The sequence below is a fragment of the Sprattus sprattus genome, assembly GCF_963457725.1.
Source record: "Sprattus sprattus genome assembly, chromosome: 21".
NCBI classification, from domain to species: domain Eukaryota; kingdom Metazoa; phylum Chordata; class Actinopteri; order Clupeiformes; family Clupeidae; genus Sprattus; species Sprattus sprattus.
In genome coordinates this window covers 5754144-5777195 of record NC_137919.1, presented here as the reverse complement: position 1 = coordinate 5777195, position 23052 = coordinate 5754144, and the positions used below count along the sequence as shown (strand labels likewise).

Sequence of the window (23052 nt, the reverse complement as noted above, 5' to 3'; positions counted from 1 at the left end):
AAATAAGACCAGTTTATTTTCGTACAGACGCGTTTCGGCCTTATGCCATCGTCAGTGTGTCAACACACACACACACACCAGTCTCAATCTCTCCTCGTAAAAAGGAAACACACACACACACACACACATCTCCTCAGAAGAGTTAATGGTCACTCTGGAGCTCAGAGTGTGTGTGTGTGTGTGTGTGTGTGTGCGGGAGGGGTGGTGGTAGTAATTAAAGAGCCACTGGGAGAGCGGTTGCTTTATGATTGACACAGGGGTTGGCACAAACCCCCCGCTGGGTGGCATCACAGCGGGCAGTCCCGGTCAGTTAGATGAGAGAGGCTTTTGAAGGCCTCCATCAGGGAGTTAGAGAGCAAGTGTGTGAGTAAGAGATTGAGTGAACGAGTGTGTGTGTGTGTGTGTATGTGTGTTTGTGCGGGGCGGGGCGGGGAGAGTATGTCCGTGTGTGTGCGTATCAGATAGGGAGCTGATCACTGTGTGTGTGTGTGTGTGTGTGCATGTGAGTCAGTGTACATGTGTGTGTATCAGGTCACTGTGTGTGTGTGTGGCTGAGAATATGTCCGTGTATCAGATAGGAAGATGATCACTGTGTGTGCATGTGAGTCAGTGTGTATTTGTGTGTGGGGGGGTATCAGATAGGGAGATGCTCAACGTGTAACAGTTTGAAACGGATTCAGGGGCTTCATCAAAGCAAGCTTTTTTTTGGCAATCCTTTGGACTGTCACTCCAATGTGTTTGGCTCGTGTTGGCTCTCGCCAACCCCCGCTAAGGTCTCCTACTGGCGCCTGCAGTTCACTCACTGCACTCACAGTGCTAACAGCAGCAGTTGTGGGAGGACATTTTGAGACATTTAATTACTACCTTAGTACAACTCCGTCATGAAAAAGGACACTAGGTTTTTCAGATACTTGTGACTACTTGTAGACTATTCAATGTAAATTAAGTATTAGTAGAGACGAGGAGACAGCGGATTGGACAGTCACAGTGAGAGAGGAGGAGACAGCGGATTGGACAGTCACAGTAAGGAGACAGCAGATTGGACAGTCACAGTGAGAGAGGAGGAGACAGCAGATTGGACAGTCACAGTAAGGAGACAGCGGAATGGACAGTCACAGTGAGAGATGAGGAGACAGCGGATTGGACAGTCACAGTGAGAGATGAGGAGACAGCGGATTGGACAGTCACAGTGAGAGAGGAGGAGACAGCAGATTGGACAGTCACAGTAAGGAGACAGCGGAATGGACAGTCACAGTGAGAGACGAGGAGACAGCGGATTGGACAGTCACAGTGAGAGACAGCGGGGACAGCGGATTGGACAGTCACAGTGAGAGACAGCGGGGACAGCGGATTGGACAGTCACAGTGAGAGATGAGGAGACAGCGGATTGGACAGTCACAGTGAGAGAAGAGGGGACAGCGGATTGGACAGTCACAGTGAGAGATGAGGAGACAGCGGATTGGACAGTCACAGTGAGAGATGAGGAGACAGCGGATTGGACAGTCACAGTGAGAGAGGAGGAGACAGCAGATTGGACAGTCACAGTAAGGAGACAGCGGAATGGACAGTCACAGTGAGAGACGAGGAGACAGCGGATTGGACAGTCACAGTGAGAGACAGCGGGGACAGCGGATTGGACAGTCACAGTGAGAGACAGCGGGGACAGCGGATTGGACAGTCACAGTGAGAGATGAGGAGACAGCGGATTGGACAGTCACAGTGAGAGACAGCGGGGACAGCGGATTGGACAGTCACAGTGAGAGACGAGGAGACAGCGGATTGGACAGTCACAGTGAGAGAAGAGGGGACAGCTGGTTGGACAGCCACAGTGAGACAGCTGGTTGGACACTCTAAAATGTCTAAGACCTTGTCTAAAATGTGGGAGTGCAGGGCTCTCTGTGTAGACAGCATGGTTCAGCTCAGCATCCCCTCTAGGGGTGAGTGCCTAGACATGCTGCCCAGGGAACCTCCTCCCTGCTGGGGCAGGCCAGGCGACCCGACCGCGCTTCGCTCCCCGCCTGAGGTAGAGCACACCAGCAGGTTGGGTTAACAGACATCTCTCTCTCTCTCTTTCTCCCCTTCCCCTCCTGCGCTCACTTTAGCTGTCTGTAGGCCTCCCCTTCCTTCCTTTCTTTCCTTCACCTCTCTCTCTCTCGCTCGCTCAAGACGGTTGCCTAGCAACTGAGTACAACACACAATTCAGCCAGCTCTCGAGCTCTCAATACAATTATAACCTGCAGTCAGAGGAAGTTCACAATGCACTGAGTGAGTGGAGGCCATGTTGAGAGAGAGGGGGAAAATAAATGGCAAGCTGGGGTCATTATTCGAGGTCAGTTTTTTATTTTTCTTAAGTTTTGGACTGAATGCTTATTCCAGTGCACACTGTATAATTTGTGCTTGTTCTGTAATAATCAGGCTTCTTTGAACAAGCAAACAAAAGGCTTATGATGAAGAAAAAAGAAGACAGATGCGTAAAATGTCCAAGGTACAATGATGAAAGGAAACAAGGAAAACTAATCAGAAGCAGAGCGGTTGAGTAAGTCTTTTTATTCTTGTTGAGTTGACCATGAGGGTCATCGTTTCAGGTGTTCCTCTTCAAAAGCTGTCTGCTCCTGAACTATGACCTCGACGCACAAAGGAATGGCGCTACACAAATAATGTCTTTCTAAAACATTTCAAGACTAAAAAATAAACCAGATGTACAAACCTCATCACACAGGCCACTGATCCGTCTGCACATCTTTTCACTGTTTCTTAGAAAAATAAAACAAACCCAACAGCAAAAATAAACAACAAAAAAATTGCAAAGATGGGTTAATATACTCTTACACATCCATAAAATGATCACAGACCACTGGGTGTGTTCAGTGGTTGAAAGGCAATATAAAGCCCAGAGACAGAGCAAGTAGCTTCACTCACTCTCACACACACACACACACACACACACACTCACACACACACACACACACTCACCTTGGCACTAACCACAATACCTAACACGCTTCTGAAGCTTGTAGAGACAGCGACCAATCTTCAAAAGTACACTGCAACGGCATGGCACTTAACTAGTGACTGAAAATACAGTAAAGTACAATCTAACGACTCTGGTAAGAACTCACAACAGAGGACAGCACAGTCTGAAGACTCTGTGGTGAGCGGTCACGACAGAGGACCGGGAGGGAGAGAGGATTAGACAGATGGATTGGGACTCTTGCATCTGTCTCCATCCATTCCTGAGAAGTTTGGCAGATGACAAACCTGCGAGCTGGCTGAACCTTCGCATAGCATGAAGATAATACTCTCATACAGCTACAGGTAACCCACACAGAAACCTTCGGTCAGGGTAGTTGGTTGACGCATTTTAGTTATAAACTGCACGAAGGGTTCAAAACCTATTATTCTTCTGTGTTGTATTTGAACAGTGACTTTATGCTGTGCTGTGACAGACCAGGGAGATATGTGAGCAGGTCCAACAGCCTACTAATACCAACACGTTAACTAGTAATTATACGCTGCCTAAGACCAGAAATATGCTTCAAAGTCAATAATATTGATCACAAACGCCTGTGTTACCCTGAAAGTAAAGTTTACGCAGACAGTCTATGACAGGCTTTTATAACACTTAAACATGTCCCCTCCCCCCCCCCCCCTTCTTTACACAACTGGCATTGGATCACATCTCCCTTTTCTAAGCATGATTGAAGTTCATTTGTGTGAAGGAGCTCGTGCTCTAGAATGTTCTCTCTATTCAGCGCAACTCAAGGCTTCTCATCTGCCTCGACCCTCCAGACCATCTCTCTTCCACACGTCTGCCTTTTCAGAACCATCACAAAAGGATTCCTCTCAAGGAGACGACTCCTCTGAAAGACACCCTTTCAATAGGCTATTCTGCATGTTGATGGAAACTTTTCTCATAAGTAATAAAAAAAAAAGACAAACTAAATTTTAGTTTAATCAACTAAGTTCACATCAAATGTAACCACCCCTACACCTACAAAGAAGGGGGAACGATTTGGCAGGATGACTTTTTGTGATTTTAAGAGTAAGTACACCTCACTTGACACAAGCAGAGTTTGCAAACGGCAGTGGAGACATTTGGTTAAGTCCATTGGAGGCGGGTGAGGGGGGGGGGGAGGGGGGACTAGGCTGTCAGTTGTCCCTCGCTGGTTGGTTCAGCCCCGTTTCCCCCCTCGGCCACGGAGCCCAGTGGGCCGGCCCACCAGATGGTGAGGGCGTTGTCCTGCGGGAGGGCGGCGCCGTCTGATGACATCATGGCGCTGTCCTCGTCTGAGTCGGAGCCCGAGTCGCTCTCGCCGTGCCCGGGCCACTTGAAGTGGCGCTGCCCGCTGGACGTCACCAACAGGGGCATGAAGGGATGGACACTAGAGAGAGAGAGAGAGAGAGGGACAGAGAGAAAGAGAGGGAGAGAGAGAAAAAGAGGGAGAGAGAGAAAAAGAGGGAGAGGGAGAGAGAGAGGGACAGAGAGAGAGAGAGAGAGAGAGAGAGAGAAGGAGAGAGAGAGAGAGAGAGGGAGAGAGAGAGAGAAAAAGAGGGAGAGAGGGAGAGAGAGAGAGAGAGAGAAAGAGAGGGAGAGAGAGAAAAAGAGGGAGAGAGAGAGAGAGAGAGAGAGAGAGAGAAAAAGAAAGAAAGAAAGAGGAGAGTGACATAAATAAAGACAAAGCTGGAATAAACAACCTGGTTGTCGTAGTTGCCTGGTTGTCTACAAATTATTTGAGAATACATGGGGCCTGTCAATGTAATGTGATGGATGTGAAGTGTGTAGGTTGTAGAACTACAAACTATAACTACACACTAAGATGGTGTGAATGTGCAGCATGTTCTAGTGTAGGGCAGTGTGTGTGTGTGTGTGTGTGTGTGTGTGTGTGTGTGTGTGTGAGACGTGTGTGTGTGTGTGTGTCGTGTACAAGCCTACCTCATGCCGTTGGCACAGTCCCTGTGGACCTGGAACTGGAGCTGAGGCTGCAGTACCTCCTCCTGGCCATCTGTGGGCGCTGTGAGAGTATCCCACACTGACACCATTCCATCAGTGTCGCCACTCAGCAAATACCTGCCCGATCTACACACACAGACACACAGACACTTGTTGAAATAATACTGAACGTAACCACGGGTGAAGGATATTCATGTCTCAGGTCTATGAGTGTGTGTGTGTGTTTGGCGGTCCTTACGGATCCAGGTCGAAGTAGATACGCTGGTTGGTGTTTACACTCCTGTTGACAGAGAACAGAACCTGGCCTGGGTCTCTCAGGTCCCAGCAAAGGATCTCCTTGTCCTAACACACACACACACACACACACACACACACACACACACACACACACACACACACACACACACACACACACACTTGTGAATGCAAACACCCCTAGGCAATCTTTGTGTGCATCTCAGGCTTCATATATGTATTAGCATGTGTTTTTGTGTGTTTAGCATATGTATGTGTAAATATATTGTGTGCACATGATAATTGTGTGTTACACTGAAACTGCCAGTGTGAAATTGTGTGTGTGTGTCTCTGTCTTTACCTTGCGGCCCCCCGTGTAGAGGTGGTGTCCGTTGGGAGCAAAGAGCAGGTGTGTGATCCCCCCCCGGTGGCGAGAGGGCAGCAGTGCAAGCAGTTCGCCATTCTTGCATGCGTAAACGCCCACGCTGCGCGAGTACGAGCCGCACGCGTACAGGGACTTGCATGGGCTGAACGCCATGCAGGAGATGATGCCACCCTGTCCCTGCCTCTTCACTGTGGGCACACCAATGAAACACGCACAAGACAGTCGTCACCACATGAATTCACCTTGGGCACACAAAAGACACGAACACAAGACACTCGTCACCATGTGAATTGTAGAAGACTACGGAGTCCCAGTACAAATCAAAGCAGGTGAATTTGAAAACGCTTATTTTCAAATTAGATTATTTCTCCGTTTAACCCTTTTTCCGCCAACGAACACGGCCCTTTTTCGAAAAAACACTCTCAGAGGTTCATGAATCACACCACCAACAACAACAAGCACTTCTGCAGAGTTTTGGTGTGGGCGTAGAACATTTAGAAAACGGTCAGAAAACAATAGTGTGGACCAAGAAAGGTTTGACATCAAATCTGCCGTTTCATTTTTATCCACCTTAGTGTGGACATAGAGCAAGAAAAAGCTAGGAAGATTCTAGAAGCCTGCTAAAAAACAGCAAGGAATGTTCTAGAAGCCTGCTAAGAGAGGGCAAGGAATGTTCTAGAAGCCTGCTAAGAGAGGGCAAGGAATGATCTAGAAGTCAGTGCATGGAAGGTTCTAGAAGAAATGAAAAGGGGTAAACATCTACAAGCACATGGATGACAGACCAAGACTTAATACAGCTATTTAAAATGAGAAAAAGAATTTGGCCATGCAGTGACTTTACAAGATCCCCAAAGTACAATCGAACATAGTAACATTTACAACGTGCTAGTCAATGCATTAAAATGTATTATGGGAGCTTGTAAAACCAGGAGGGGGGCCTTCCCTGAAGCTATGCCATATTACTAACCATGCTAAATCATTTATACAATCAATCGTTAATGGGCCGGTGAGGCTGCTGTCCCCAAAGAACTCATTACTAATGAGGCCTACCATTTTGTTTTTAAGACCCAGCATAGTAACTCCACTCTGCCACAAAACTTTTGGAAAGCCTGTGTGTGAGTTTTTCTTTAAGCTCAGACCTAAAACAACTGTGTGTGTGTGTGTCTGTGTGTGTGTGTGTTTAAGAGTGAGTGTGTTAGTGTGTGTCTGTTTATCGTATACTGATTACACGCCTCAGTGAACACACACAAACCCGGTCAGTGATCTTTGTGTTTGTTGTGTCTCGTATTAATGAAGCGCAGTTTAACTTGGTTATTTATAAAACATGCTGGGAGTGCTCGGCCAGTCAAGTCACTTCAGAGAAAAGAGCCCAAGCCTTTCGTCGACACACACGGCTCATAATTGAGTCGTAATCCAGTTCTAGGGCGGTACTAATCACCGGTCTGACCTTCGCCGGCTGAGCGCGTTTGCCCATCACATGATTTGTGTTTCAGCAAATTGAGTTTGAAGCTAGCGACAACACAGCCTCCCATCCCCCAAGACAACTTGAGCCCCGCAGAGAAAACTGCTCAGTCTAACTGGACCAGCCAGTTGACTGCCTACATCACCATGTTTTCCGTTTCACAGACAGGCTCTAGACAGGCTGGTTAAGGTCTAGGTTTGTGCAAAGAGGTTGTTTCAAGGGTGTCTGATTCTGAAGTTGCTCACAGAGGGTTTAAAGTAAACAACAACAAAGTTTAAACAACAAGGGTTTAAAGGGCAGGGCAGGGAATGGTTGTTATTTCAGAAGCATTTTTTTGTTGAATTCTGTTGCATTGCTTTCTTGAAATCCTCTTTATATTTTGATGGTAATGAATAAATGAAATAGTCTGAGAACAATAAGATTTCTTTTTTTTTTTTTAAATCAGTCATCTGTGGCAGACACAGGACTGTAAAAAGTCTGTTCAACTATTTTATTCATCCTGGATGATATTATTGGATGTCCTACGTGCCTGTCTCCCTACCAGAACTCACTCAATGCACAGCTTGTACTGCTTAACAATGCAAGAAAAGACAGATAGAAAGTACAAGGGCTGTGCGCCTCAAGGCCTCCATATTTAACAAAAACAAACTCTGCAACGCACACTTGGAAGCACAGTCAGATACGCAGGTTAAGGGAGTTGGACAGGTCACCCAACATACCCAACACAATCAACAGCCTTCGCATTAGTTTAACATTACATTTCTCTATTCCTCTGCAGTCACAGAAATCCCACTGTAAAAAGTTCTTAAATTTTCACAGGATCCCCCGAACAGAAAGCTACACAGTGAATAGCCTGGGCAGCTAGAATGCTAGCTGTGATTCTCTCCATCCTTCCTTCACATGAGAAAGTAACCTTGAAGATGTTGTGGACACAATGTTGTCGCAAAAAACATACCTTATAGAACTGCAAAAACCTGCATAACGTTGCTTTAAACAAGTGTTGCCGTTTCTGTTTTAAGGTATCCGCGCAACATGATACAAGCTAAACTAATGTAGAACTTAGCGTTAGCTGTGAACGGCGTCTACATCAATATAATCATAATGCCATGTAATGCAGGTTGGCTGTGTACCGTTGGTGGGTCTCTCCTCGCAGTCGCGGCCAGGCCGGTCGGTATAGAAGATGCGCACCATCTTGTCAAAGCCGCAGTAGAGCTGGTCGCCGTCGGGGGTGAAGCAGAGCGAGTGGGCGGCCGTCAGCTCATCCAGGTGGTTGTATGGCCTGAAGGTCGCGCGGAGGTCACCGTGGAAGGCGTCCCAAATGTGCACCGGGTTGTCGCGACTACTGCTGGCGATGCTGAGAGAGATTGGGGGGTGGGGGCGCAATTAATGACAGGAAAAAGATAAGTACGAAACAAAGAAAAAAGAAAGAGATTGAGTTTATGAAAAAAAAGGACAGAAAAAGGGCAGTATTATACTATCAGGCATCAGCCTCCATCTCCTCCATTAGTACACACACATGGGGAAGAGCCTCCATCTCCTACATTAGTACACACACATGGTGAAGAGCCTCCATCTCAATTAGTACACACACATGGTGAAGAGCCTCCATCTCCTACATTAGTACACACACATGGTGAAGAGCCTCCATCTCAATTAGTACACACACATGGTGAAGAGCCTCCATCTCCTACATTAGTACACACACATGGGGAAGAGCCTCCATCTCAATTAGTACACACACATGGTGAAGAGCCTCCATCTCCTACATTAGTACACACACATGGTGAAGAGCCTCCATCTCAATTAGTACACACACATGGTGAAGAGCCTCCATCTCCTACATTAGTACACACACATGGTGAAGAGCCTCCATCTCCTACATTAGTACACACACATGGTGAAGAGCCTCCATCTCCTCAATTAGTACACACACATGGTGAAGAGCCTACATCTCCTCTATTAGTACACACACACATGGTGAAGAGCCTCCATCTCCTCAATTAGTACACACACATGGTGAAGAGCCTCCATCTCCTCAATTAGTACACACACATGGTGAAGAGCCTCCATCTCCTACATTAGTACACACACATGGGGAAGAGCCTCCATCTCCTACATTAGTACACACACATGGTGAAGAGCCTCATGAAGCCTCCAGAAGGTCATGGAGAGGTCGTCGTCGTGGAGGAAGAAAATCTTCAAAATGAACATGGCCCCTCTGGTGCCTTTTACTTCCTGTACTAATTTCACACTACATGTAAACACTCCAATCATCAGAAACAGAGCGAGAGAGAGAGAGAAACAGAGAGAGAGAGAGAGAGAGAGGAAAAGAGAGGGATGGAGAGAGAGAGAGGGAGAGAGAAAGAAAGAAAGAGAGAGAGACGTGACCTGTGTGTTTTCAGTGTGACTAAGCAGATCAGATATGCCTGGGAGAAGCTAATTGTTTCTCCGACGGTGGGCAGAGTGAACCCGAAAGCGAGCGCTGGGTTTAATTAACGGTTTGATTTCGGGAGAAAAAATAAAACAATAACAAAAAAAAGAAAAGAAAATAAGACGAGCCGTGGAGAAAGAAAAAGAAAAAAGAAAAAAGGAGATGAGCATCCCCGCTCGGGCCCGTCGCTTTATTCTTGCTTTTGAAGAAACCCAATTAAGAAGAACCCTAGACCTCACAGTCGGCCTGGACCCGTTCCCAAACCCACGCCGTGCAGCACAATGCTTTGCCACGGATGCTTCCCGGCGGCGAGGAGCTATTCCTCGCTCTCCGCGGGGAGAGTATTCACTGCTTGACAGCCGACAAAAGAGAGCAGGGAAAAAAGACAGAAACACATTAACAGATGCTCTGGCCTTTTCCTGTGATCAATCAGTCAGTGGCTAATTGCATTTTGATCACGACTGGTACACCAAGAAGCTGCTTTCAAGAATTCAAATCCTTCCAGCACTGCCTCCGTCTCCTTACCCTAGAGTGTTTGTGTGTGTGTGGCTGTGAATATGAGAGCCTGTGAGTGTGTGTGTGTGTGTGTGGCTGTGAATGAGAGACTGTGTGTGTGTGTGTGTGTGTGTGTGTGTGTGTGTGTGTGTGTGTGTGTGTGTGTGTGTGCGCGTGTGTGTGTGTGTGTGAGTGGCTGTACATATGAGAGCCAGTGAGTGTGTGAATGTGTGCCCAGTCTGAAAATGTATCTGTATCAGTGAATCTCCACTGGCCTCATGCGTCGTTATGATTCAAAGAGAAACTATTTGACGATAAAACTGTTCTCAATAAATGATGGCGCATATTGGCCTTCGTGTTTCTTATAAATACAAGCACTCAGATTTGAACTCTATTTTCCCTGTACATTTTTTATTAAACAGCTGTTTAAAAAAAATTAAGAGAGTCGCATTCACAAGACACTTGTCTTTTTTCAAACAAGTTTACCCAGCAGTACGCCCATGTTTAAATACTACATATTTTGAAGCCTACTGCATTTTAAATACACTTTCTATAAAAAAAAGAAAGTTTTCACATTAGGGCTAACAAATTAGGCCTACATGATCATTAAGTTACTGTACTATAAAACAAGAACATGACAAACACAGCCAGAGCTGGTGAGGCAAACATGATTATCCTAATCACAAGGCAATAAACAGAAATCCATATGTATGCCTATCTGTGGTACATCCAAGAACTGTGGATTTGACATGTATCTGACATCGCAGAAAGTGGCAGAAATCTAGCATTAAAGGGAAACGTGGAGATTTTTCCTCCTGGGCCCTATTTTTTTTAAAATCTTTTTGGGACCAAACCTTTACCAAGGACAATTAACGATCAAATTCGTCCCAGTATTGGAGTTAGAACGCTATACACGCAACTGCAAATGGCTTTACAATGTAATGTTTCTACAGTAATTTTCTACAGATGATTCTACACATGTAAAGTGTAGTAAGTACATTATCCTTAATCTGGCAAATCCCCAGTTCAACTGGGACACAGGTAGGCCTTAAACTTTTACTAAGGACAATTAAATTAAAAGTTATTTAATTTTCCTGCATTGATGCAGAAACTTTCACGTTAGCAACAATGATTTTCCCCTGTCCCCAATAAGTACTGATGTGTATTTGTCTGAGAATATCTAAGTGTGCGTGTGTCTGAGTAGTGTAGTGTGAGTGTGAAAACTAGTGTGTGTGTGTGTGTGTGTGTGTGTGTATGTATATGTATGTATGTATGCCTGAATACAAGTCTGTCTGTGAGTGTGCTGTGACTGTGCGGTATATTGTGGGTTGAGAGCACTTTGGGTTACACTGCTGGAGAGATGGTGTTGTTGCTGGCAGAGTGTGTTGAACAGGCGGTCTAGTCCAGTCCAGTCCAGTCCAGTCCTGGCCAACAGGCTCTGAGCTGTGGTCCAGGCCTTCCCTCTACACTAACACGCACACACACACACACACACATTCCCCAGATAATCAGCTCCTCGTGTTGTTTATGGTTTCATTCGTGACCCCACAACCTCAGCTCCATCGCTCTCCTCCTCCTCTCCCTCATCACTCCCCTCCCTCCCTATTTTTCTCCTTTTCCCCTCAACATAAATCGGTTACTTCTCTGTCCATTCCTCCCTTATTCCCTCGCTCTCTCTATATGGCTACCCTCCTTTCCTCCCCTCCACTCCTCCCTCTCTCTCTTCTTCACCTTCCCCATAAATCTGCTACTTCTCTCCATCGTTCTCCTCCTCCCTTCCCTCCCTATCGCTCCACTCTTCCTTTTCAACACAAATCGTTTACTTCTTCCACCTCCTTCCGTGTCTGTCTTTCCCTTCATCTCTCTCTCTTCCCGTTCTCTTCCCCTCATCAGGTCTTTCCATCTCCATAGGGAAGAGACCCTGCTTCCCAAGTGTCTGGTAATATAACAAAAATAACACACGCAATGGGCAACAAGCCTTCGTCTTCAAGCCATCTTCTTCAGTCCAAATCGTTTAGCAATCGGCTTGCCATCTCTAGCGCGGAGCGTGAAACAAATCCAATCAATCAATCAATGATGATGATGATTAGATTTCAGAAAGATCAAGAGGGACAACTTCTGAGACCCGGCTCAAAAATAGAAACCTGGTTTTATGCATATCGTCGCCACATTGTGCACTCTACCTCACCTTGTCATCATCCTCAGCCTTAAAAGGAGGACAAATACTTGGTACACACGGTTTCCACTCAAGATCTCTGGCCGATAAACTGTGGCTTTGGAAGGGGATGGACATTATTTCTCTAAACACACGTGTCACACACACACAGCACTCTCCACCCTGAGGGTCAACACACACACATTGAGTCTCACCGTTTGGATGCTTCTTCGCAGTTAGTTTCCTTAAAACGTTAGTTTCACACATCTCTCTCTCACAAACACACGGTCAGCTGAGGCTGAGCCTCTGCATTACAAACAGCTCCCAGCGGAGGGGAAGTGCCCTCGACACACACACTCACACACACACACTTAACCTCCAGCTCGGGGCACTTGGGTCAGAGGATTCCTACCACACACACACACACACACACACACACACACACGATTTCTGTGGAGAGAGCAGAGGCTCACACACACACACACACACACACACACACACACACACACACACACACACACACACACACAGTGGAGAGAGCAGAGGCTCTCTGGGGGAGAGTCTGCAGTGTCTGACACAGAACCAGCAGCAGCAGGAGGAGGACAGCCTCTACTCTACTGCTCTCCTTCTTCCCCTTGCCCTCCATTCTCTTCTTCTTTTCTCCTCTCCTCTCTCTCTTTGATCCCTTGCTTTCTCTCTCTCTCTCTCTCAGAGTCAGAGAGAAAAAGAGAGGGGTCAGTGATGGGGTCACCATCCCACTCTCCCATGGCGACTGAGGGGCTGACCCCCCCCCCCCCCCCCCCCCCCCACACACACACACACACACACACACACCTCCCTTCCCACTCTCCTCACTGCACATCAAGAGGGAGGACCACTGGTGTTGATCCGCTCTCTCACAAAAAGAAAAAGAAAATAATATGTCTAATCGGGCAACAGACAAGGTCAAAGCAAACCGCATGAACGCTCTCGCTCCTGCCACGAGCCTGTTTCGTTCAACAACAGGAGGTCTGATCTGGAGCCTGCGAGGAAACTAATAGCACTGAACAGCTGGGTGGGGTTGTGGTGTTGCGTGTGTGTGTGTGTGTGTGTGTTTGTAAACAGCTGGGTGGGGTTGTGTGTGTGTGTGTGTGTGTAAACAGCTGGGTGGGGTTTGTGTGTGTGTGTGTGTGTGTGTGTGTGTATGTGTTTGTAAACAGCTGGGTGGGGTTTGTGTGTGTGTGTGTGTGTGTGTGTGTGTGTGTGTGTGTGTGTGTGTGTGTGTGTGTGTGTGTGTGTGTGGCAGGGCCCAAACTCACAAGCACGTGTCGGGGTCCTGCGAGCTCATCTTAGGATACCAGCAGTAGTCGTAGATGGTGTCGCCTTCTGCCATCCGCAACACTGGAGTCTGTGGAGGAATAAATCAGAGAGAGAGATAGAGAGAGAGAGAGAGAGAGAGAGAGAGTGAGAGAGAGAGTGAGAGTGTGTGTTTGTATTTGTGTGTGTGAAGGAGAGAAAATAAGTTTGTGTGCGTGTGTGAGTGTGTGTGTGTGTGTGAAGGAGAGAGAGCGAGGGAGAGAAACAGAAACAGAAAAAACAGACAGTCAGACATGTAATTACTTAAGAAGTACGCTACAGTCTCTTTCTTCATGCAGACTGAGGACATGTTCTTTGTGTCATGTTATCCAACTCCCGTGAAAACATATTTTTGTGATTACACTTTTACTGAAAGAATGCATTAGGGAACCTAACCGTCAAACCAGTAATGCACAGTTTGAAAGTGATACAGAATGAGAGTTCGAGCGAGGGCGGTGGGGGGGGTGGGGGGTGGGGGGTGGATGGTTGGGGGGGGGTGGTGGTTGGGGGATTTGGGGAGTGCAGAGGACCAACTGCCAAACTCATAAATAAGACGCACAACTGTGACCAAACTGGCTGGAGTTTAAAGCGGCCATTTTTACACACATCATAGCAATTTGGGCAAAGGTTCACAGAGGTTCCATTTCCCGTTGCCGAGGCATTTTTGTGGGATGACATTACTCATCCCCGTGGAGATCGGCAAACAATGGAGCAGAGCTTTTCCAGGTCTATCAAACCGTATTATAACATCAATGTGCCATTATCCCATTATTTCAACGTCTCAAACAAGAGCCGCAGCCAAGGAATACCATTAAAGCATTAAACTAAACCATGCATGTCTGACCCAAACTGTAGACTGCCATCATTAAATACAATAAACGAACCCCTAATGCGATCCATCCTTTCGAAATCTGAAAAATGTTTTTGACACCGACAAGCTGGGGTTTTCATCTCGAATCAAGAATTCGGCACAATAGCCGCGCAAACGCAAATCCATGAAACAAATAAATGACAAATGAACCGTCCTCTGGCATGGAAAGACCAATGTTGCAATGCTGCAGTTGTGTGTGTGTGTGTGTGTGTAGGGGGGGGGGCTCTCATAATAATTGATGGACTGTGCTGAACAAACTGAGCCTTTGACACAGGGGTTGCGCCCTTGGTTGGAGTCTCCCATGGTGAAAGAGGGATAAATCAACACATCTTCCGCCCGGCTCAGCCAGACCAGCCAAACCAACAAAAGACAATGGAGTTGCACACTGGTCTTTCCACACTGGTTCTGTTTCTGAAAAAAAGGCCAACCAAGATGCAGTTTCTGCTGAAAACCTCTGGAGATAGTGTGTGTGTGTGTGGGGGGGGGTCATACAGTTAGGTACGGTGCGGCACTGAGAGACATGCACTGAGTCTTAGCCTTAGGTGAGGAGGCTTACATGACAGGTAGGATACCTAAGCCTACTCACTCAAAGAGAGGGGATGACAAATCCTACACAGAGGAGACACAACACAAACCAAATCACGCACACTAACAAACAGCTTACCAAATCTTACACACTGAAAGCAGAGCAAACCAAATTCTAAACAAACAAACAAACAAAAACAAATGTTCAAACATCATTCACTGAACAACAGCATGCCAAATACTATACACTGAATAAAAATAAATGTCCTCTACATTGCATACCTATCCTCACACATCAGGACTAATACCCTCTCTCCAACTTCACGCAGGGCCAGGGTGGTAAGGTAGGCTTTGTGTGTGTTTGTTTGTTTGTTTGTTTGTTTGTTTGTGTGTGTGTGTGTATGTGTGTGTGTGTATGTATGTGTGTGTATGTGTGTATATGTGTGTGTATGTATGTGTGTGTGTGTATGTATGTGTGTATGTGTATGTGTGTGTATGTGTGTGTATGTGTGTGTATGTGTGTGTATGTGTGTGTGTGTGTGTGTGTGTGTGTGTGAGAGTGTGTGTTACAGATGGGAGGATGAAGATGAAACCCTGCTGGTTTGTTTAACCTAGACAGTGATCCTAATCTAGATCATACAGCTGTGGGGCCTCCATCAATCTGATGAGATGTCTTTGTTCTCCTCCATTTTGGTTGTTGGCGATTGGATCCATTACTTGTGTCCGTGCTAAGCATGATGACCCCCTGATGCGTGCTTCATTGTGAAATGCTATTAGGAACAGTTTAGCCAAAATCACTTACATTACTTAGACTGATTGTTTTCGTTACACTTACGTAGACGTACACCACCGTCCTCTGCATGTTGCGCAATAGAGACTTTCTGCTCGTGTTACTTTCTCAATGTTAAAACAGCAGTTAGGAGCTTTGGCCTAAAACGAGTGAGCTGTGTGAAAACCTTAAGAACGCCAATAACAGCACTGACAAAAGCTCAATCACATCCTAACTGGGGTCGTTTTGCAATACAGTTGCAGATGTGGTGCTTGCTCTGTTTCCTGAGACATTTGTGGGGGCGATCGGACACTTTTCTGACACTTTTGTGGGGGGTGGTCTGCCCCGGACCAAAGAACTACATAATACATAGCCTTGGCGGCTAGTTGGAACGACAGGGGTATTCATCAGCCCTTCACACGGTCATATACCATACTAATGGTTTTGACAATAACACCAAAACACTAGTTTTTGCAAACTTTCCTCATAAAGTGTCAAACTGCTGCATACTGTTGTTTTAACACAGTTCCCAATAACAGATGGTGAAAACCCAGCCAGTAAGTAAATATGTTATTTTTACAGTTCACCATCTTGCAGACAGTCTCCTCGGTGCAAAGTCATCCACATTTTTTCCACCAACATCCAAATGCATTTTCTCCACAGACTTCAATGGCCTTTGCCCCAGCCCCCTCCACTCCACTCCACAACAAACACAATATGGGACATTGTCTTTATATAATGACTAAGAACAACTGCAGAACATTAACTCATATTCAAAAACCAACTTGCCCAAAAGCTCTTGAAGCTCCCACTGTGATTTACAACGTTGACATGCGTAAACAACATCCCTCAAATTAAAGCACCCTAGGGAGTACTAACACTAATTTCTCAGGGCAAAAGTTCTGTCTGTAGGGGTGGGAGGGGCAGACACGCCATCTTCTGGAGTAGATCACAGGGTTGGAGTGACACTTCTACACTCTAGTACAACACACTAGAGAATACAGGCAGAGAGCCCTTCTAAGCACAGCAGTTCTTGGTGCAATACTGAGCTGGTATAGCACTAAACCATCCAGTTCGTGGCTCACCAGGTCTGTGACTGGGTCCTGTAAGGTGCAGGGTACACTATGTTTGTGACTGGGTCCTGTAAGGTGCAGGGTACACCAGGTCTGTGACTGGGTCCTGTAAGATGCAGGGTACACCAGGTCTATGACTGGGTCCTGTACTGAGCTGCAGGGTTCACTATGTATGTGCCTGGGTCCTGTATCTTGTATTGCTAGAACACCCTGTCGCTGCCAAATGTGAGTCCCTGCCTGATGTGAGTCCGCATGCGCAAACACAAACGGTTCACGCATAATGTGGGTTTATTTACTGGTATATTTCATTGTGTTGTAAACGGTGACCAGCTAAGGCTCACCGTCAACATATGGGGCTGGTTTTAACCCATAATACCGTTACATTTAATGTTATATTTAATTGTGTTGTAAACGGTTAACAGCATAAGGCTCAACGTCAACATATGGGGCTATGTTGTATTACTGTTACTAGTAATTAATGCACTGCTTAACTAATAATTCAATAAACTTGAAGCGTAACATCATAAAACCTTGGTGGATTTCAAACATAAACAAATGCGCTTGTCACCGTTTACAACACAATTAAATATACCAGTAAATAAACCCACATTATGCGTGAACCGTTTGTGTTTGCGCATGCGGACTCACATCAGGCAGGGACTCACATTTGGCAGCGACACACCCCACTGACAACCAACACTCATTTCTGAGTGCATTTCTTTCTCAAAGATTCCGCCCCTCTGTTAGTGGGCCCTGCACCTTGCATTAGTATTACACCTCTACACTACTAAAAAACACTCCTAGTGAACATACGACACACACTCCCATATGCACATGCGAATGTGTGTGTGTGCACATGTGTGTTTGTGTGTGTGTGTGTTGAGGCTCACCATCTCCGTGAGCAGGTCCCAGTTGTTGCTGTAGAGCTCTGGAGGGAGGTTGTAGACCCGCAGCACGTTGTCTGCACTGTTGGACAGCACGCAGGAGCCATCAGGTGCCCTAAACACACACAGAGAGAACAAGAGCCATCAGGCGCCCTAATCACACACAGAGTTACCTCCATTACAGACACCTTCAGGTGCCCTAAACGCACACAGATAGAGTAACCTCCATTCGGACACCACCAGGTGCCCCAAACGCACACAGAGAGAGCAGGAGCCATCAGGTGCCCTAATCACACACAGGTAGCGTTACCACCATTATAGACACCAGACACAGAGGCGACACTAGAGCAGCAGGACTGATCTCCATAAGGACACCACAACCACTGTGCGCCTTAAAATCACATGGATAGAGGCACCTACATATAGTCCTCCACAGCAGCTGAATCCTCATTTGGCCAGCACTTGGCCTTAATTAGCACACATTATAGTATAGGACTAATTAGTATAGAATGTTCAAAGACCATGCCATGATTCTCTCCAGCAGCTTAATTTCCATATGATCAGTCTTCCACAACAGGGACTTATAAATAGTCCAGATTTGACCCCCCACATCTAGTTGCTGTTGATGAGCCAAACCTTTGAGCTAAGAGGATGAGTATAATAATGAATGTGAGTTTCTATGTTTTTTAAACAGTCAACATGGTGGCTGTCTACTAAGCTCCACACAATAGCATACTGTCAGCAACAGGGATGTCTAGGCTTTTCAGTTTAACCTAAGTAAGCACATAATTTAACCATTTCATATATTTATATGTCAATTGAATTGCTTATATAAAAAACTTAATATAATTCAGTACAACACATGTACATTTAATACAATGACACCACTATTCTGAATTTCAATAAATCGCATTAATTTACTTGGCCTGCAAACAAGTATAACCCTCACACCTGTAACAATATATATTGATCAACATTCACTTATCATTCACATATCTACAGCTAATCACATGGTAGTAGTTGTAAATACACGAAACACGCAGAATTTCAGCAGCATTCGGGACCCCTGATCACCTACCACTTGCAGCCTTTGAGGTAGTTCTCAGGGGAGTTGGTGTACTCAGCCCAAGACCCTGTCAACATTTGGGGGTTCTGGCTGAAATCAAGACCCAGGCTGCGAACGATATGAAACATAATCAGGCCTTAATACACTTCATTAATACTTGAGGCATGCATTGCATGTTGGAATAGGGCAAGCCACAGCAATATCATTGTTATGCTCACTGGAAAACCAGATATACTAGAGGTTAGGGATGCACTGATCCGATATTTGTATCGGTATCGATATTGAAGGAATGTATAGATCGGGTTTCGGTGACAATGGGCCGATCCATATTTAAATATATATATTTTTTTATGTTTATGTATATACACTTGAATCCTATTCCTACTACAGTACATTATTGACGATATAGAAGGCCTACTGCCTTTCGTACCATATTGCTTAATTACAGGTGGGACTATCTCTAATGCTATTTATTTTGAAAGTCTACCAACCAAGCTAGTGAAGCTATTGTTTTCTCAATTTCAGCTCCCTTATTATTTTATTATTTATTTAGTTTTACATTGTATTTTGAATCCCTAATTGCACTGACTAAACCAGTCACACTTTATTTATATGATTACAATTGTTTTACTGATGCAAACATTTTAAATAAATGGGTAATTCAGCACATTTATATCTGTTTATTTGGCTTTTTTTTTTAAAATAGGAAAGAAATGTTTAAGTCAGGTCTCATGATCCCAGTCTTTTCCCCCCAATGAAACTTAGTTTGCTACAATAATTTCGCGCTGTTTTTTTTAAATATCGGTATCGGATCGGTATTGGCCGATACTAAACCTCAGATATCAGTATCGGAGGTGAAAAAAGCGGATCGGTGCATCCCTACTAGAGGTTAGGTTATACATAACTTATAATGATTAGTAGCCTTTGTAATCAATAACTTAAGAGGTAGAAAACAAAATCAGCTAATAAATAATGAGTTTTTACAAATCATTCAAACTGTAAAACTGTATTTCTTTAATCTGAAAAGGAGGTGGGCTGTGGGGTGACTTTGCTTGCGTACCCTGTTTGTGTATTTCTTTTTGTTTGTGTTTTTCTGTTTGTTTGTGTATTTCTGTTTGTTTGTTTGACCTACTATTGTTGTTGTTGTTCTTCTCTGGGGGTACATTCAGCACTGTCACCACCATTTTGCTCATTCCCATGATCCTCTACTGCTTCCGGTGTCCCTTCCTCTCCTGCTCCATTCGGCTGCCAGTCCACTTCTATTTCACCTCCACCTGCCTCTTCTATTTCACCTCCACCTGCCTCCCCTTCTCCTCCGGCGTCCCGCTCATGCTCACAGGGAAGCCCACATTCTGAACAGAGCATGAACAATTATTGTAATGCATTTGTAACAGTGCATTTTAATACGTATGGCTGATCCAGAAAAGCACAATACATGCAAAACAGGTTGTTCAGAAAAAAGTATTTCTCTCTCAACTCTCTCACCTGTGTGTATGCTAAGTGGTGAGGCATGGGTCTGTAGGCCGCCTTCTTCTTGCAAGCATGCTGGCGTTAAGGTGACCTCACAATTTATAGCCATCCCGTCATTATCCAATCGCTGCTGTTTAGCAGCCGGGGGTACCTCCTCTTCCTGCCCCATCACCTCCCGCTCACTCTCCTCAGCACCATACTGGGATGGCAATGGATTCCCATGGGGTGGCTCCCCGTCCCCTTCTGCCTCCTGTCCAGACACCGACACCCCACCTCCGTCACTGCACAGCTCGGCTGCCGACATGTCACCTCACCTCCTGGCCTTGCAACTCAAGGGATCCCTTAGAAAAGCAATCGCTTAAACCACCTGCCCCTGGAGTCTGATGATGAGATTTTCCCCTCCCCGAACCTGGTGCCAGTCAAACGTTGGTGTGGTATGTGCTACTGGGGTAGTGTTTCCTGCGGCGGTGCGGTTGGCCAAGTCTACGGGAGACTGAGGACATCACAGCACCTCGGATCGCTGGCACTGGGAGGCACAAACCAGGAAGGAAAACAAGACAGGTCAAAATCAGAGAAATGTCACGAAATTCACTATAAAGAACAGAAAATACAAAATCCACGGAAACGCTATTACTGTCTAGCAGGCTATGTTTAGGAAACTCACACGGTGGTGAATACTATACTAAAATACTAGCAGGGCACCATATCTAGAATTCAATATAACATGCCAACCACTCCACTTTCCAATTAGGAGACGTCAACTGCTGAATACACGCTTGCATCTTAACTTAACACGTTAGCCAGGAAAACCTGACTTATGGGGGGTTTCAGCTAAGCAGCTGGCAACTTTATAGCCAGGTAAACAGTAAGCGATTCTTACACCCATAACTTCAGAACGACCGTTGCTATATTTGCGTACTAACTGCCAATTGAATAACTTCAATATGAGTGAGTTTAGTAAGCATTTAACTCTTGCAGCTCAAAGCTCTACTGAAATCTATAGGCATTAACAGATGTAACAGAAATGTTAAGCCGCAAGTCAGAGTCGTGTTTATATTCGTGTCGAAAAATTGCATTAGCAAGCTATGCTAGCTAACGTTAATCTTACCAGCTACCTGTTGTTGCTTCCTTGCGTCTGTCGTAGGTGTCAGCGGGAGGCTGGAATTGCTTCGGTCCTTCGTGACTGAAATTAAGCTTTCAAAATGTTTAGACTTCACAGCCACCAAGACCCTTTACAACTAGTCAACAAAACTCATGCTTTGTATTTGTGCACACAGGAGGCCGCCATGTTACAATTACATCAACGTACCTACCAGGGAATATCGCGAGATCTTCCAGTCACCAGGCCATGTAAAAGTCCGTTAAACGTCTCAGCATGTGCTCAGTAACCACATGCAGGTCTCACGGAACTCAACTATATATTTATATTTCATTTTTTTTTTAAAGTATGAAATGCAATTTTTACTTTTTTTTTTCCAAAAAATTAACTGTCCATTTAATTTACTCTTCCCCATGTATGTCTGCAGACTTATATTAAAGGCACCCAGTGCAACTTTATGTAAACATTCAATGAAAAATAAACATTCAATTTCTAGTCTTTTTTTACACGTAGTAAGTTTCAATACCCACACAGCAGGAGACTTCAAACGCGGATCCGCATTCGAATCGCCAAACCCGCGTGACTGTCACATTCGTTTTGATGCCGTTGGACGGATCAGCGCCGCCTCCGGCCGGCGCAGTAAATGCTGCTATCGAACAGCAGCTCCTGAGCGGACCCACATCTGATCCGGGGGCCGGACGCGCCTTTGAGGACCGTTTTGGCTCCGCCAAGAGGATCAGGATCGGATCCACGAACGCGGACGCGCCTTAACGGCTGTAACGGCCGTGGCTACATATCAGAGCCCATATCAGTGGAATTTTTATTTGCCGCCTCTCATTGCTTCCAGATTTTCTTTGAAGGAGCCTATACCATTGAGCTGAGCACTCTTAAGTAAGTGTATTGATTTATTGATATATTGCGAGATTCACAGTAAACATTTGCCTTTGTGTTTTTTTTTTTAATCATCATGTATATTAATGCTGTGTAAATAATATTGTTTGATATTGTATCATACCATTTATGCATCAGACTATTAGCTGATGTGATGATCATGTGAGGCTGAAGCTATTTGATTTAAAATGGGATAGCAATTTCGGCAGAATATGTTATGGTAGAGTGATTAAAAAAACACATTGTTATTAGGTCTGGTCTGTTTTAATGAGTTACTCATATGTAGCCTATGGTAGCGGCATGTAGCTGCTAGCTAGCATGCTGCTAGGTGCGATTGCAACATTTTGCAAGTTATTGCTAGTGAATGTGTTAATGTTCACGTTTGCAATGCAAACTATACATCAAGCTGATAATTTCGCTGGTACTGGTTTTTCGGTCAATAAAGTAGGGTGAATATTGGTCAATGAGCTTGTATGCTATGGTAGTAGTAGTTAGGCTACAATTTTAGCGTATTCACTCGAGGGAATTAGCATTATAATCTAGATGCATCTGGCGGCGATTTAATGCGCCCCGCATTGCGTGTCTTTCAAGCGAGATGGACAGCAGATTACTTAGGGGCCGATCACACAGGAGGGTCCAGGGTCTACACTTATACATTATTATTGTGGTGGTGACTTGTTTAATTCGATGCATATTATATATTAGTTTACTATTGTCACATGGTATAGGATAAGCCTGTGTCTAGTTAGCTTGGGGGCTAAGAGGTTGGTAATGACTAGCATTAGTAATGTATTGATATTTATGTATGCTATTGTTATTTATTGTAGGGTAGGATTCTCAGTGCCTTGTCAACTGCTGTCTTCCAGGTGTGTCATTGTTTCGTTTATATTCCGATTGGTTTGTACACTCATTTTGTTTAGTAAGCTTGTCATGCTAGGTTTCGCTAGCATTTATGG

The 23052-nt window shown here is 45.3% G+C and overlaps 1 protein-coding gene across 2 annotated transcripts; it reads right to left on the bottom strand.

Annotated features, from left to right (window-relative positions):
- Window positions 1-2530: 2530 nt before the first annotated feature.
- On the bottom strand, window positions 2531-21380 carry wrap53 (WD repeat containing, antisense to TP53). Of its 2 annotated transcripts, none has more exons than XM_080860203.1 (11): window positions 21215-21380; window positions 20122-20632; window positions 19769-19988; window positions 18649-18744; window positions 17577-17685; window positions 13412-13500; window positions 8163-8386; window positions 5547-5758; window positions 5190-5293; window positions 4934-5077; window positions 2531-4382 (listed from the first exon to the last, which is right to left on the bottom strand). In XM_080860203.1, exons 2-11 carry the CDS (start codon window positions 20408-20410, stop codon window positions 4142-4144), a joined length of 1728 nt encoding a protein of 575 aa, XP_080716329.1. In that variant the 5' UTR covers window positions 20411-20632; window positions 21215-21380; the 3' UTR covers window positions 2531-4141. The 2 variants fall into 2 exon arrangements, with proteins under 2 accessions (XP_080716329.1, XP_080716328.1); XM_080860202.1 differs by having other exon boundaries at window positions 21222-21380.
- Between the last annotated feature and the right edge of the window lie 1672 nt (window positions 21381-23052).